Source organism: Bombina bombina, chromosome 4 (genome assembly GCF_027579735.1).
Source record: "Bombina bombina isolate aBomBom1 chromosome 4, aBomBom1.pri, whole genome shotgun sequence".
Lineage (NCBI taxonomy): Eukaryota > Metazoa > Chordata > Amphibia > Anura > Bombinatoridae > Bombina > Bombina bombina.
This window is the reverse complement of record NC_069502.1, coordinates 704,808,526-704,823,810: the sequence shown is the minus strand read 5'-3', so window position 1 is coordinate 704,823,810 and position 15,285 is coordinate 704,808,526. Positions and strand designations below refer to the sequence as shown.

Below are 15,285 nucleotides of genomic sequence, written 5' to 3'. Positions count from 1 at the left end.
TACAAACTAAACATATCTTAAATGGAGATATATACCCAAGGCTTTAAGAACTCGTTACTGGCCCCTCTAAAAGCCAAATATCCTTTCCGGTGGTCGGAATCGTCGGTGTTACATCTTGGAGTTAGACTCTCCAGTGATCTCACCCGTGTTATCAGGGACAATTACCTCCCTTTGCTATCGGAGCTTCGCTCCCTTAATAAGGGCTGGAATCTTTCACAAGTCTCGTGGATGGGGTGGATTGCAGCTCTGAAAATGTCTTTTCTACCCCAACTCACATATTTGTTTCGTTGCCTCCCAATCAGAGTCCCTAGACAAATCCTCCTACAATTCCAAAGCGAATTCACTAAGCATATTTGGCAGGGTAAACCTCCAAGAGTGGCGCAGAAAGTGCTACAACTGCCTAGGATGCATGGGGGACTAGGCTCTCCCTCGATAGTAAGATACTACGAGGGGGCGATGCTCACCCATATCTCACAATGGGGAGTCAGACAGACTACCTGCAAATGGCGCTCCATTGAACAGGCCTCGTTGCCCTATAATCTAACCTTACGAGACTTGATCTGGACGCCCACACATTGTCGCAGGGAACTGACCCTGATAAACCCTATTATTCGGGAATGCTTGCATTTCTGGGACAAAATCCGCCACTCTGGACATATTGCTCCTCACCCATCTCCCATTACCTCTCTACCTGGTCTATTGGCGGGTCTACAGGATACCCACCGACTGAAATGGGCCCAACTTGGAGTTCATGTAGTCTCGGATCTCTGGCTCCCACCCCCGGAAAGTGGGTTCAGAACCGTTTCTCAGTTACGGGCGGATGTGGCCGTGCCCCATTTTCTAAAATTTGAATATCACAGAATTAAAAGCTTCCTGACTAGTTGGGGCTTCAAACCTGCATTAGCCTGCCCACTAACCCCTTGGGAGTCCACATGGAGCCAGGAAAACAGGCTATGTAGACCTCTTTCCAGACACTACACTCTTTTGGACCCTAACCTAAATTCGGAAACAGCACCCCACCTTTCAAAGTGGGAATCCCTACTTGGTAAATCATTTACAGAGGTTATTTGGGGGTACACTCTGGAACGCACCAAAAAGGCCATACATTGCATAACCTTATTTGAGACTTATTATAAACTGTTGGCTCACTGGTATTACGTCCCTACCAGGCTGTCTAAAATATTTCCTAGCATGTCCCCTTACTGTTGGAGAGGATGTGGCCAGAGAGGTGATTCCCTACATATCTGGTGGGAGTGTCCCAAAATTCGCCCCTTATGGATTAGATGCTTTAGGGTTCTTCCCAAATTGGGAGTATCATTACGTAGCTCGCCGGCAGCGGCCCTACTTCATATAGGTGTTCACACCATCCCTAAGCATCATGCATACATAAGCATTTACCTTTTTATGTCCATTAAACATCTAATCGCATGTGATTGGAAAAAAGAGTCCCCGCCTAGCTGGGCAAGAGTCTGCTCTTATATGGCCTACCTATATACTATTGAAAAAGATGTCTTTTACAAATTGGGTAACTCCGACCTCTTTGAGCTTACATGGGCTGACTGGAAAGACTCATATGACACCAACCTGGAAACATAATGTCCTGTCCCCCAGTTAGCTTGACATTTGTGATTAGGGGCTATACCTTAGGTTTAGCATACATGATACTGGACGGCTTTTGCGCCACGCCCCCGCATGACTAATTCTATCCCTCCCCTTCTTTCTCCATCCCCCTACCTTATTTCTAGACTCTTCTCCTTCTCTTTCTAAGTTGAGAGACCTTAGAGTCTCCTTCAGATAAGATATATGGTATCATGATGGTTTATTGTTGCCTTCTGAGTTTCTGGTACTGATCGGAACAGAGTTTTCTTTCCTCTAACTGTGCAAGCTTATACTGTAATCGGGACAGTTTGTGCCCTCATATTGTTAATTTTTTTTTTTTCTTATTTGTATTAATAACAACTTCAATAAAGCTTTTTGAAAATTTAAAAAAAAAAAACTAACATCAAAAAATGGCATCACAAATTAACTTATTAGCATGTTAAATCAAGATAACAATACTAGACAAATCATGATCCGATACTTGTTGCGCTAAAGTTTTCAACCAAAAAGTTGAAGCAGCTGCAACATCAGCACTATTGAAAAATAAATGCTTGTGAAGACAAGTGAACTACCAATTCACCCCAAGTCAGTCCACAATGTAATAGATAAATAAAATAAAAAGAGAGAAGCGCTCAACCTGGGAATGAACAATAGCATAATAGCTTGTGATGCGGTAATCCAGACGTGGACCCGTTGCTCAGTGTGCCTAGAGGGATATATATGGCTGCACCTCACTGACGAGGCCCACAATAGGCCGAAACGTACGTCTGGGGTTTTGCTATTTCTCTCGTTCAGAGAGGGATTGCCTGGTATTTCGGGGCTGGACTGCACTGTTAAATCAGGATCAGACTGATATGCTACAGGATAGTTCTTCTCTGTGAAAGGCACATATTGAGCAAAAAGAGGCTGCTTCTAGGGTGGTAACACGCCATAGAACAAGCTATTATGCTATTGTTCATTCCCAGGTTGAGCGCTTCTCTCTTTTTATTTACACAATGTAATAGATGTCCCCAGCACTCAAAGTATAAAATTCTTTATTAAGGACATAAAATAATAGCAACGTTTCGGGGTTAACACCCCTTAATCATGCATAGGTTAACACACTATGTTACAAACACCGGAGAGGGTATGTTTACAAATGGCGATCAAGTACCCATAGTAACCGGTCATCCTATGGAGGGAGAGGAAGACGCACAGCCAATCCACAACGATCACGTCAACCACATCAGAGAGGACAGCTCTTCGGAACAGTCCTTTTCCCCTTTGGATCAGAGCAGAGAAGAAAACACTGCAGAGGGGGCCGAAAACACGGCAAGTGTAGGCAAGAGCCATGGCATGTCGACAAGGAGGGTCTTCAACAAGAAAAAGACACAGAATCGCAAGTAAACTGCCATAGGCAGAGTGATACTACTGTTATTAATATTTCTGGACATGATTTATCCATACAAGAACAAGAACTTCTTGATAAGGGACTCTCTTTTTGTCCGTTTGCAAATACAATTTTTTTTGAGCTTGAGAAAGATTTATATGTTTTGTTTTTTTTTTGTTTTTTTTTTTTAGAAATATCAAGTTAAAATATTGGTTTGCAAATAATATAATATGTAACAACACTCAAAAACAAGAAAGTATTGATTGGTCATTGGCAGCTTTAGGTCTTTCTAAGAAAAATAGCTCTTTTAATCCCAACATTAACGATCACAGTATAAATATATATTTCTCCAACATAGGTGTGTCCGGTCCACGGCGTCATCCTTACTTGTGGGATATTCTCTTCCCCAACAGGAAATGGCAAAGAGCCCAGCAAAGCTGGTCACATGATCCCTCCTAGGCTCCGCCTACCCCAGTCATTCTCTTTGCCGTTGTACAGGCAACATCTCCACGGAGATGGCTTAGAGTTTTTTAGTGTTTAACTGTAGTTTTTATTATTCAATCAAGAGTTTGTTATTTTAAAATAGTGCTGGTATGTACTATTTACTCAGAAACAGAAAAGAGATGAAGATTTCTGTTTGTATGAGGAATATGATTTTAGCAACCGTTACTAAAATCCATGGCTGTTCCACACAGGACTGTTGAGAGGAATTAACTTCAGTTGGGGGAACAGTGAGCAGTCTCTTGCTGCTTGAGGTATGACACATTCTAACAAGACGATGTAATGCTGGAAGCTGTCATTTTCCCTATGGGATCCGGTAAGCCATGTTTATTAAGATAGTAAATAAGGGCTTCACAAGGGCTTATTAAGACTGTAGACTTTTCTGGGCTAAATCGATTCATTATTAACACATATTTAGCCTTGAGGAATCATTTAATCTGGGTATTTTGATAAGATTATATCGGCAGGCACTATTTTAGACACCTTATTCTTTAGGGGCTTTCCCAAATCATAGACAGAGCCTCATTTTCGCGCCGGTGTTGCGCACTTGTTTTTGAGAGGCATGACATGCAGTCGCATGTGTGAGGAGCTCTGATACATAGAAAAGACTTTCTGAAGGCGTCATTTGGTATCGTATTCCCCTTTGGGCTTGGTTGGGTCTCAGCAAAGCAGATACCAGGGACTGTAAAGGGGTTAAAGTTAAAAACGGCTCCGGTTCCGTTATTTTAAGGGTTAAAGCTTCCAAATTTGGTGTGCAATACTTTTAAGGCTTTAAGACACTGTGGTGAAATTTTGGTGAATTTTGAACAATTCCTTCATATTTTTTCGCAATTGCAGTAATAAAGTGTGTTCAGTTTAAAATTTAAAGTGACAGTAACGGTTTTATTTTAAAACGTTTTTTGTACTTTGTTATCAAGTTTATGCCTGTTTAACATGTCTGAACTACCAGATAGACTGTGTTCTGAATGTGGGGAAGCCAGAGTTCCTTCTCATTTAAATAAATGTGATTTATGTGACAATGACAATGATGCCCAAGATGATTCCTCAAGTGAGGGGAGTAAGCATGGTACTGCATCATTCCCTCCTTCGTCTACACGAGTCTTGCCCACTCAGGAGGCCCCTAGTACATCTAGCGCGCCAATACTCCTTACTATGCAACAATTAACGGCTGTAATGGATAATTCTGTGAAAAACATTTTAGCCAAAATGCACACTTATCAGCGTAAGCGCGACTGCTCTGTTTTAGATACTGAAGAGCATGACGACGCTGATAATAATGGTTCTGAAGGGCCCCTAAACCAGTCTGATGGGGCCAGGGAGGTTTTGTCTGAGGGAGAAATTACAGATTCAGGGAACATTTCTCAACAAGCTGAACCTGATGTGATTGCGTTTAAATTTAAGTTGGAACATCTCCGCGCTCTGCTTAAGGAGGTATTATCCACTCTGGATGATTGTGACAATTTGGTCATCCCAGAGAAGCTATGTAAAATGGACAAGTTCCTAGGGGTCCCGGGGCTCCCAGAAGCTTTTCCTATACCCAAGCGGGTGGCGGACATTGTAAATAAAGAATGGGAAAGGCCCGGTATTCCTTTCGTCCCTCCCCCCATATTTAAAAAATTGTTTCCTATGGTCGACCCCAGAAAGGACTTATGGCAGACAGTCCCCAAGGTCGAGGGAGCGGTTTCCACTTTAAACAAACGCACCACTATACCCATAGAAGATAGTTGTGCTTTCAAAGATCCTATGGATAAAAAATTAGAAGGTTTACTTAAAAAGATGTTTGTTCAGCAGGGTTACCTTCTACAACCAATTTCATGCATTGTCCCTGTCGCTACAGCCGCATGTTTCTGGTTCGATGAGCTGGTAAAGGCGGTCGATAGTGATTCTCCTCCTTATGAGGAGATTATGGACAGAATCAATGCTCTCAAATTGGCTAATTCTTTCACCCTAGACGCCACTTTGCAATTGGCTAGGTTAGCGGCTAAGAATTCTGGGTTTGCTATTGTGGCGCGCAGAGCGCTTTGGTTGAAATCTTGGTCAGCTGATGCGTCTTCCAAGGACAAGCTACTTAACATTCCTTTCAAGGGGAAAACGCTGTTTGGCCCTGACTTGAAAGAGATTATCTCTGATATCACTGGGGGTAAGGGCCATGCCCTTCCTCAGGATCGGCCTTTCAAGGCCAAAAATAAACCTAATTTTCGTCCCTTTCGTAGAAACGGACCAGCCCAAAGTGCTACGTCCTCTAAGCAAGAGGGTAATACTTCTCAAGCCAAGCAAGCTTGGAGACCAATGCAAGGCTGGAACAAGGGAAAGCAGGCCAAGAAACCTGCCACTGCTACCAAGACAGCATGAAATGTTGGCCCCCGATCCGGGACCGGATCTGGTGGGGGGCAGACTCTCTCTCTTCGCTCAGGCTTGGGCAAGAGATGTTCTGGATCCTTGGACACTAGAAATAGTCTCCCAAGGTTATCTTCTGGAATTCAAAGGGCTTCCCCCAAGGGGGAGGTTCCACAGGTCTCAGTTGTCTTCAGACCACATAAAAAGACAGGCATTCTTACATTGTGTAGAAGACCTGTTAACAATGGGAGTGATTCATCCTGTTCCATTAGGAGAACAAGGGATGGGGTTCTACTCCAATCTGTTCATAGTTCCCAAAAAAGAGGGAACGTTCAGACCAATCTTAGATCTCAAGATCTTAAACAAGTTTCTCAAGGTTCCATCGTTCAAGATGGAAACCATTCGAACAATTCTTCCTTCCATCCAGGAAGGTCAATTCATGACCACGGTGGATTTAAAGGATGCGTATCTACATATTCCTATCCACAAGGAACATCATCGGTTCCTAAGGTTTGCATTCCTGGACAAGCTTTACCAGTTCGTGGCGCTTCCTTTCGGATTAGCCACTGCTCCAAGGATTTTCACAAAGGTACTAGGGTCCCTTCTAGCTGTGCTAAGACCAAGGGGCATTGCTGTAGTACCTTACTTGGACGACATTCTGATTCAAGCGTCGTCCCTTCCTCAAGCAAAGGCTCACACGGACATTGTCCTGGCCTTTCTCAGATCTCACGGATGGAAAGTGAACGTGGAAAAGAGTTCTCTATCTCCGTCAACAAGGGTTCCCTTCTTGGGAACAATAATAGACTCCTTAGAAATGAGGATTTTTCTGACAGAGGCCAGAAAAACAAAACTTCTAGACTCTTGTCGGATACTTCATTCCGTTCCTCTTCCTTCCATAGCGCAGTGCATGGAAGTGATAGGTTTGATGGTAGTGGCAATGGACATAGTTCCTTTTGCGCGCATTCATCTAAGACCATTACAACTGTGCATGCTCAGTCAGTGGAATGGGGACTATACAGACTTGTCTCCGAGGATACAAGTAAATCAGAGGACCAGAGACTCACTCCGTTGGTGGCTGTCCCTGGACAACCTGTCACAAGGGATGACCTTCCGCAGACCAGAGTGGGTCATTGTCACGACCGACGCCAGTCTGATGGGCTGGGGCGCGGTCTGGGGATCCCTGAAAGCTCAGGGTCTTTGGTCTCGGGAAGAATCTCTTCTACCGATAAATATTCTGGAACTGAGAGCGATATTCAATGCTCTCAAGGCTTGACCTCAGCTAGCGAGGGCCAAGTTCATACGGTTTCAATCAGACAACATGACAACTGTTGCGTACATCAACCATCAGGGGGGAACAAGGAGTTCCCTGGCGATGGAAGAAGTGACCAAAATCATTCAATGGGCGGAGTCTCACTCCTGCCACCTGTCTGCAATCCACATCCCAGGAGTGGAAAATTGGGAAGCGGATTTTCTGAGTCGTCAGACATTGCATCCGGGGGAGTGGGAACTCCATCCGGAAATCTTTGCCCAAATCACTCAACTGTGGGGCATTCCAGACATGGATCTGATGGCCTCTCGTCAGAACTTCAAAGTTCCTTGCTACGGGTCCAGATCCAGGGATCCCAAGGCGGCTCTAGTGGATGCACTAGTAGCACCTTGGACCTTCAAACTAGCTTATGTATTCCCGCCGTTTCCTCTCATCCCCAGGCTGGTAGCCAGGATCAATCAGGAGAGGGCGTCGGTGATCTTGATAGCTCCTGCGTGGCCACGCAGGACTTGGTATGCAGATCTGGTGAATATGTCATCGGCTCCACCATGGAAGCTACCTTTGAGACGAGACCTTCTTTTTCAAGGTCCGTTCGAACATCCGAATCTGGTCTCACTCCAGCTGACTGCTTGGAGATTGAACGCTTGATCTTATCGAAGCGAGGGTTCTCAGATTCTGTTATCGATACTCTTGTTCAGGCCAGAAAGCCTGTAACTAGTAAGATTTACCACAAAATTTGGAAAAAATATATCTGTTGGTGTGAATCTAAAGGATTCCCTTGGGACAAGGTTAAGATTCCTAAGATTCTATCCTTCCTTCAAGAAGGATTGGAAAAAGGGTTATCTGCAAGTTCCCTGAAGGGACAGATTTCTGCCTTGTCTGTGTTACTTCACAAAAAGCTGGCAGCTGTGCCAGATGTTCAAGCCTTTGTTCAGGCTCTGGTTAGAATCAAGCCTGTTTACAAACCTTTGACTCCTCCTTGGAGTCTCAACTTAGTTCTTTCAGTTCTTCAGGGGGTTCCGTTTGAACCCTTACATTCCGTTGATATTAAGTTATTATCTTGGAAAGTTTTGTTTTTGGTTGCAATTTCTTCTGCTAGAAGAGTTTCAGAATTATCTGCTCTGCAGTGTTCTCCTCCTTATCTGGTGTTCCATGCAGATAAGGTGGTTTTACGTACTAAACCTGGTTTTCTTCCAAAAGTTGTTTCTAACAAAAACATTAACCAGGAGATTATCGTACCTTCTCTGTGTCCGAAACCAGTTTCAAAGAAGGAACGTTTGTTGCACAATTTGGATGTTGTTCGCGCTCTAAAATTCTATTTAGACGCTACAAAGGATTTTAGACAAACATCTTCCTTGTTTGTTGTTTATTCCGGTAAAAGGAGAGGTCAAAAAGCAACTTCTACCTCTCTCTCTTTTTGGATTAAAAGCATCATCAGATTGGCTTACGAGACTGCCGGACGGCAGCCTCCCGAAAGAATCACAGCTCATTCCACTAGGGCTGTGGCTTCCACATGGGCCTTCAAGAACGAGGCTTCTGTTGATCAGATATGTAAGGCAGCGACTTGGTCTTCACTGCATACTTTTACCAAATTTTACAAGTTTGATACTTTTGCTTCTTCTGAGGCTATTTTTGGGAGAAAGGTTTTGCAAGCCGTGGTGCCTTCCATCTAGGTGACCTGATTTGCTCCCTCCCATCATCCGTGTCCTAAAGCTTTGGTATTGGTTCCCACAAGTAAGGATGACGCCGTGGACCGGACACACCTATGTTGGAGAAAACAGAATTTATGTTTACCTGATAAATTACTTTCTCCAACGGTGTGTCCGGTCCACGGCCCGCCCTGGTTTTTTAATCAGGTCTGATAATTTATTTTCTTTAACTACAGTCACCACGGTATCATATGGTTTCTCCTATGCAAATATTCCTCCTTAACGTCGGTCGAATGACTGGGGTAGGCGGAGCCTAGGAGGGATCATGTGACCAGCTTTGCTGGGCTCTTTGCCATTTCCTGTTGGGGAAGAGAATATCCCACAAGTAAGGATGACGCCGTGGACCGGACACACCGTTGGAGAAAGTAATTTATCAGGTAAACATAAATTCTGTTATAAAGTTGGTGGAAAATGTTAAATTGAAAAAAAATCACACAAACAGAAAAAATCTGTTAACACTAATTTTACAGCTAGTGACGTAAAAGCATTGAAATCATTTAAGGGTCAATCTAACCTAATATTGAAAGGGGCTGTCAAGGGAGGTGCCACAGTCCTTATGGACAAGAGTTACTATATAGGAGAAATAAATGATCGACTACAAGCTAAAAATACATATAGAAAGTTGAAGAATAATCCTGTAACCTTATTACAAAAAGAAATGATATACATCTTAGAGCGTTTAATCATAGTGTTATAGATAAAAAAAAAATTGGAGTATCTATATGTAAATAATCCAAGTACTCCTATGTTTTACTCAGTTCCTAAAATACACAAAGATAGTAAGAGGCCCCCATGTAGACTCATAGTTTCCAGTGTACAATCAATATATTCAAATATCTCTCTCTTTTTAGACAAGATACTGCAGCCAGAAGTTAATAAAATGTCATCTTACATTAAAGACACCAATCATTTCCTTGAGAAAGCAAGGGTCCTTGAATTTCCATCTAATAGATTTATACTCTTTACAATGGATGTGAAAAGCCTGTACACATGTATTAAACATGAGACAGGCATATCAATTATAATGAAACATTTGCTAACTAATAACAAATGTACAGAACGTCAGGGTTTATTTATTGAAGACATGTTAAGACATTCTTTTTTGGAACTACTTCTTGTTTCAAGACGAGTGGTATGTTCAATTGAGGGGTACTGCAATGGGGTCCAGTGTTGCCCCATCATATGCCAATTTATTTATGAACGAAATTGAAGAAAGGGTCATCTATGAAAATATGAGATTTAAACTATATGGCTCCGTTTGGTGGAGATATATAGATGACGTCTTTGGCATATGGTGGGGCAACATTGGCTCCCTGGAGGAATTTGTTAATGATTTAAATTCATCAGTGAATGGTTTGGAACTGAGAGTTACTTATATTGAGGAAAGTGTAACCTTTCTAGATACTAAGATAAGCAAAGTAGGCAATAGACTAGAGTTTGACTTATATACTAAGGACACTGACAAAAACACTTTATTAAGATTTGATAGCTTTCATCCAAGGACATTCGTAGAATCACTACAAAAAAGTAAACTATTAAGAGTTAAAAGAATTGTCCGCAATGAACAAAACTGCAATCTTAGAATTGAAGAAATGTCAAACAGATTTTTAGAAATCTTCAAAAAAAGAGCAACAAGAAAGGAAATCTAACAACAAAGAAAATAGAATGGTCTTCATATCTCAATATAGTCCTCTCAGCAATGAAGTATCGAAAAGTGTACGCAAACATTGGTATATACTGAGGGACTGTAATGACAAAATTCCCATATTCAAGAATCCACCATTAATGGCCCATAGGAGAGGGAAAAATTTAAGAGATCATTTAGTCAGATCAGATGTAGTAGGAACAGTATACAATCTTATATCAGTGACAAAAATTTGGGCTCATACCCCTGTCTAAACTGTATGAGTTGCAGTTCTATAATCAGGGGTAATTTTTTTATCATCCTCATAATGGTACACAATATTAATTAATTAATATTATTAATTCACAGGTATATCTTGTACATTAGATGTTAAAATAACAGCAACAGGCAATGTATTTTTACTGATGGACACATTCTCTGCATGTAAAAGTTTATCATGACAACTTATTACAAACCACAGCTGTAGATATAATCTCCACAAGATTACAACAAATGTACTTAGCTTTGGTAGAACTGTTATAAGTCAGCAGGATTCCAACAGTGATTTCTGAGACAGGATCAGATTGAGACATGTTTCTATAGCAACTTTCAAGTACATTAAAGGGTTTAGTAAAACTGAGGCTGTGGGTATTTTACATAAAATGGAAAATTCAAGAACAAGGGGTAGTAGATTCAGGAGTAATTTGAGGAAGCACTTCTTTACAGAAAGAGTGATTGATTTATGGAATAAACTTCCTCAAGAGGTAGTAGCAACAAACACTGTGGGGGACTTTAAAAATGCATGGGACAAGCATAAGGCTATCCTACGAACTAGATAAGTTTATACTGTTAGGTAAGGTCGGGCAGACTTGCTGGGCCTATGGCTCTTATCTGCCGTCAATATCTATGTTTCTATCTTGCAAATGTAAGAGAAAAAACAACAAATAAAGCAAAATGATCAATTTCCTTATATGGCAGTTTCAGGAATGGGAAAAAATGCAAACAGCATAGCCCTCTGATAGAGAAAAAAGGCAAGAGGCATATAGGAATGGGGTTTAAAATAATAAAACATCCGGAAATAACACTCACGTCAATGAAGACGCAACCTTGTGAAAGGACTCTGAGTCAACAAAGACGCCGGAAATGACGAATTTGCGTCATCGAACGTAACTTCGCGCCAAAAATGACACAATATAGTTTGGCATTTCGCGCCATCGTGAGCCTAATTCTGCCCGCAAATTTAAAATGACAGTTAATTGAAAAAAAGACTACCCCAGGTAAGAAATACATTTTCCTAAAAAATGCATTTCCCAGATATGAAACTGACAGTCTGCAAAAGGAAATATACTGAAATCTGAATCATGGCAAATATAAGTACAATACATATATTTAGAACTTTATATTAATGCATAAAGTGCCAAACCATAGCTGAGGTGTCTTAAGTAATAAAAAACATACTTACCTGAAGACACCCATCCACATATAGCAGATAGCCAAACCAGTACTGAAACAGTTATCAGTAGAGGTAATGGTATATGAGAGTATATCGTCGATCTGAAAAGGGAGGTAGGAGATGAATCTCTATGACCGATAACAGAAAACCTATGAAATAGATCTCCTGGGAGGAAAACCGTTGCATTCAAAAGGTGATACTACCTTTACATCCCTCTGATATTCACTGTACTCTGAGAAGAATCTGGCTTCAAAATGCTGAGAAGCGCATATCAACGTAGAAATCTTAGCACAAACTTACTTCACCACCTCCATAGGATGCAAAGTTTGTAAAACTGAATTGTGGGTGTGGTGAGGGGTGTATTTATAGGCATTTTGAGGTTTGGGAAACTTTGCCACTCCTGGTAGGATTGTACATCCCATACGTCACTAGCTCATGGACTCTTGCCAATTACATGAAAGAAATATATATGTGTGTGTGTTACCGCTCCAGCTCGCCATCCTGAATCAACTGCCCTGGGTGCTTTGGAAAGATTCTCCCTACACTGTGCGACACTTGCCTCATGATTGGGGGTATGGAGTGTAAGTAGATACCCAGTTTAACTGTTGACGAACTGTGCTGGGTAAGTAATAAAAATGTTTTATAAAAATTGGTTCTAAAAGTGCTGAATCTGAAATGAAATTTGCATGAATATTTTAGGTGCGAGCGAGCAGAGAACATCAGACTCCTTGCACAGAGTATTCACACACTGCTAAACGTACCTGTTCATATGTGCACACCAGAAGCAAATAACCGGAAGAACATATCGCAGTTTTTCATAACCAGCTGCAACAAGAGAGCAAAAACTATAACCCTTCATATTCATGGACTTGATAACATGGTAAGGTTTTTATTTGTGTTGATGTAGGTTTGTGATTCAGCCAAGGCAATAGTGCGTTATTTCTGTCCCAGATATAAATGCATTTTAATAAATATCTTTATTTTTTTTTTAACCAGGAAAAAAAGACTCTATGTGAAGAAGCATTGCTGAAGGTCAAAGGTGTGATCAGTTTTACTTTTCACTTAGCCATAAGAAGGTGCACTGTCCGTGTAAAACCCGATCTTGCGACTGAGGTAAGACACGATAAACTGAGTTTAATTAAAGGGATACTAAACCCAAATTTCAGATAGAGCATGCAACTTTCTAATTTACTTCTATTATCAATTTTTCTTCGTTCTCTTGCTAACTTTATTTAAAAAGCAGGAAGTTAAAGCTTAGGAGCTGGCCCATTTTTTTTTTTTTATTTTTTTTTTTCAGAACGTGGGTTATGCTTGCTTATTGGTTTGCTAAATGTAGCCACCAGTAAGCAAGTGCTATCCAGTGTGCTGAACCTAAAATGGGTCGGCTTCTATTCTAGAATAGTGAGGAGACAACTTTTTTTTCCCAATAATTTAAGAGCCAGCAGTAATATTTTAGTAACTGTGTCTATAACAGAAAAACAATAACTTTAAATTCTGGGGTTTTTTTTGCAGTGTATAACTTCCGCTATTGCAGAAACAAATGTTCTAATGGCGCAGCAGGTGATACAGAATGAATCCGGAAAAGAGGTACGTCGGAAATACTGTTAAAAGCACAAAGTTAAGATTAGCCTAAAAATAATATGCAGACTCTTTTTAATTATGAGTTTTTTAAATATTTGAAGAAATAATTGCAAAGCTTTAGTTTCTATAAAGTAATAGGCGCTTCCATGTTGAAACCATATTCACTTATCTAATCGCTTCTGGGGACAGGTAAAGTGTGCAAATGATGACTGTGTGGGATATACAAATGTTAGAGACAGTCTACTCCAAAAAAATGTTATTGTTTAAAAAATGGATAACGCCTTTATTACCCATTCCCTAGTTTTGCAAAACCAACAGTTATACTAATATTCTTTTTAGCTCTGTGATTACCTTGTATTTAAGCCTTTGCAAACGGCTCCCTTATCTGTTATTTTGACAGACTTACATTTTTGCCAATCAGTGCTGACTCATAAATAACTCCACATAGTGAGCACAATGCTATCTATATGGCACACATAAACTAGCTCTGTCAAAGCTGTGAAACTGTCAAAATGCACTGATCTAAGAGGCATTCAAGGGCTTAGAAATTAGCATATGAGCCTACTTAGGTTTAGCTTTCAACAAAGAGTACAAAGCAAATTTAATGATAAATATAAATGGAAACGTTGTTTAAAATTGCATTCCCTATCTGAATCTTGAAAGTTTAATTTTTTACTAGACTGTCCATGTAATATACTTTTTATAACCTTTAAATTTCTGCCTGTTTCTAAGCCCCATGCAGGCTGCCTTTATCTTGTACCTTTTTATAACGTTTCACAGCTAGCCAGTACTAGTTCATGTGTGCCGTATAGATAACATTGTGCTCAGTCTTGTGGACTTACTTATGAGTCAGCACTAATTAGCTAAAATGCAAGTCTGTAAATAGCAATGAGATAATGAGGCAGTTTACAGAAGCTTAGATACAAGGTAATCACAGAGGTAAAAAGTATATTAATATAACTGTGTTGGTTATGCAAAACTGGGGAATGGGGAATAAAGGGATAATCTATCCTTTTTTAAGCAATAAACATTTTGGAGTAGACTATCCCTTTTTAAACCTTTACGACACTGGTTCTTATGCCCTATAGCCCAGCGACGTACCCTGTATGTCGCTGCAGTCCTGAGCTTCTCTCTGCTGCGATCTCGCTAATAAAAGCTTAATTTTTTTTGCCTAATTTGCAGAAAATTGGGTACTGGCAGACAGCTGCCAGTATCTAAGATGGTGGCAAATAAGTAGAGGGGGGAGGGTTATAGAGCTGTTTGGGGGGGGGGGATCAGGGAGGTTGGGAGGCAAGGGGGGATACTACCCTGCTTACTTATTTTTATACTGGCAGGCTTTCTGTCAGTATTTAAAGGGACACTCAATCAAAATTAAACTTTCATTATTCAGATAGAGCATGCAATTTTAAACAACTTTCCAATTTACTTCCATTAACAAAATGTGCACAGACTTTTTATATTTAAACTTTTTGAGTCACCAGCTCCTACTGAGCATGTGCAAGAATAAGTGTGTATGCATTTGTGAATGGCTGATGGCTGTCACATGGTACGTGTATGCATTTGTGATTGGCTGATGGCTGTCACATGGTACAGGGGGAGTGGAAAAAGACATAACTTTCAAAATTGTCAAAAAATAAATAAATCTACTACTCATTTAAAGTTCAGACTAAAGGGACAGTCTACACCAGAATTGTTATTGTTTTAAAAGATAGATAATCCCTTTATTACCCATTCCCCAGTTTTGCATAACCAACACAGTTATATTTATATAATTTTTACCTCTGTGATTATCTTGTATCTAAGCCTCTGCAAACTGCCCCTTTATTTCAATTATTTTGATAGACT

The 15,285-nt window shown here is 40.6% G+C and overlaps 1 protein-coding gene across 1 annotated transcript in view; it reads left to right on the top strand.

Annotated features, from left to right (window-relative positions):
• LOC128655553 (armadillo repeat-containing protein 1) overlaps positions 1-15,285 on the top strand; it is a 63,725-nt gene that overhangs the window by 30,918 nt on the left and 17,522 nt on the right. The window contains exons 4-6 of the mRNA XM_053709154.1: positions 12,559-12,739; positions 12,856-12,972; positions 13,372-13,446. Coding sequence (XP_053565129.1) covers positions 12,559-12,739; positions 12,856-12,972; positions 13,372-13,446 — 373 coding nt within the window. The remainder of the gene's footprint in view (positions 1-12,558; positions 12,740-12,855; positions 12,973-13,371; positions 13,447-15,285) is intronic.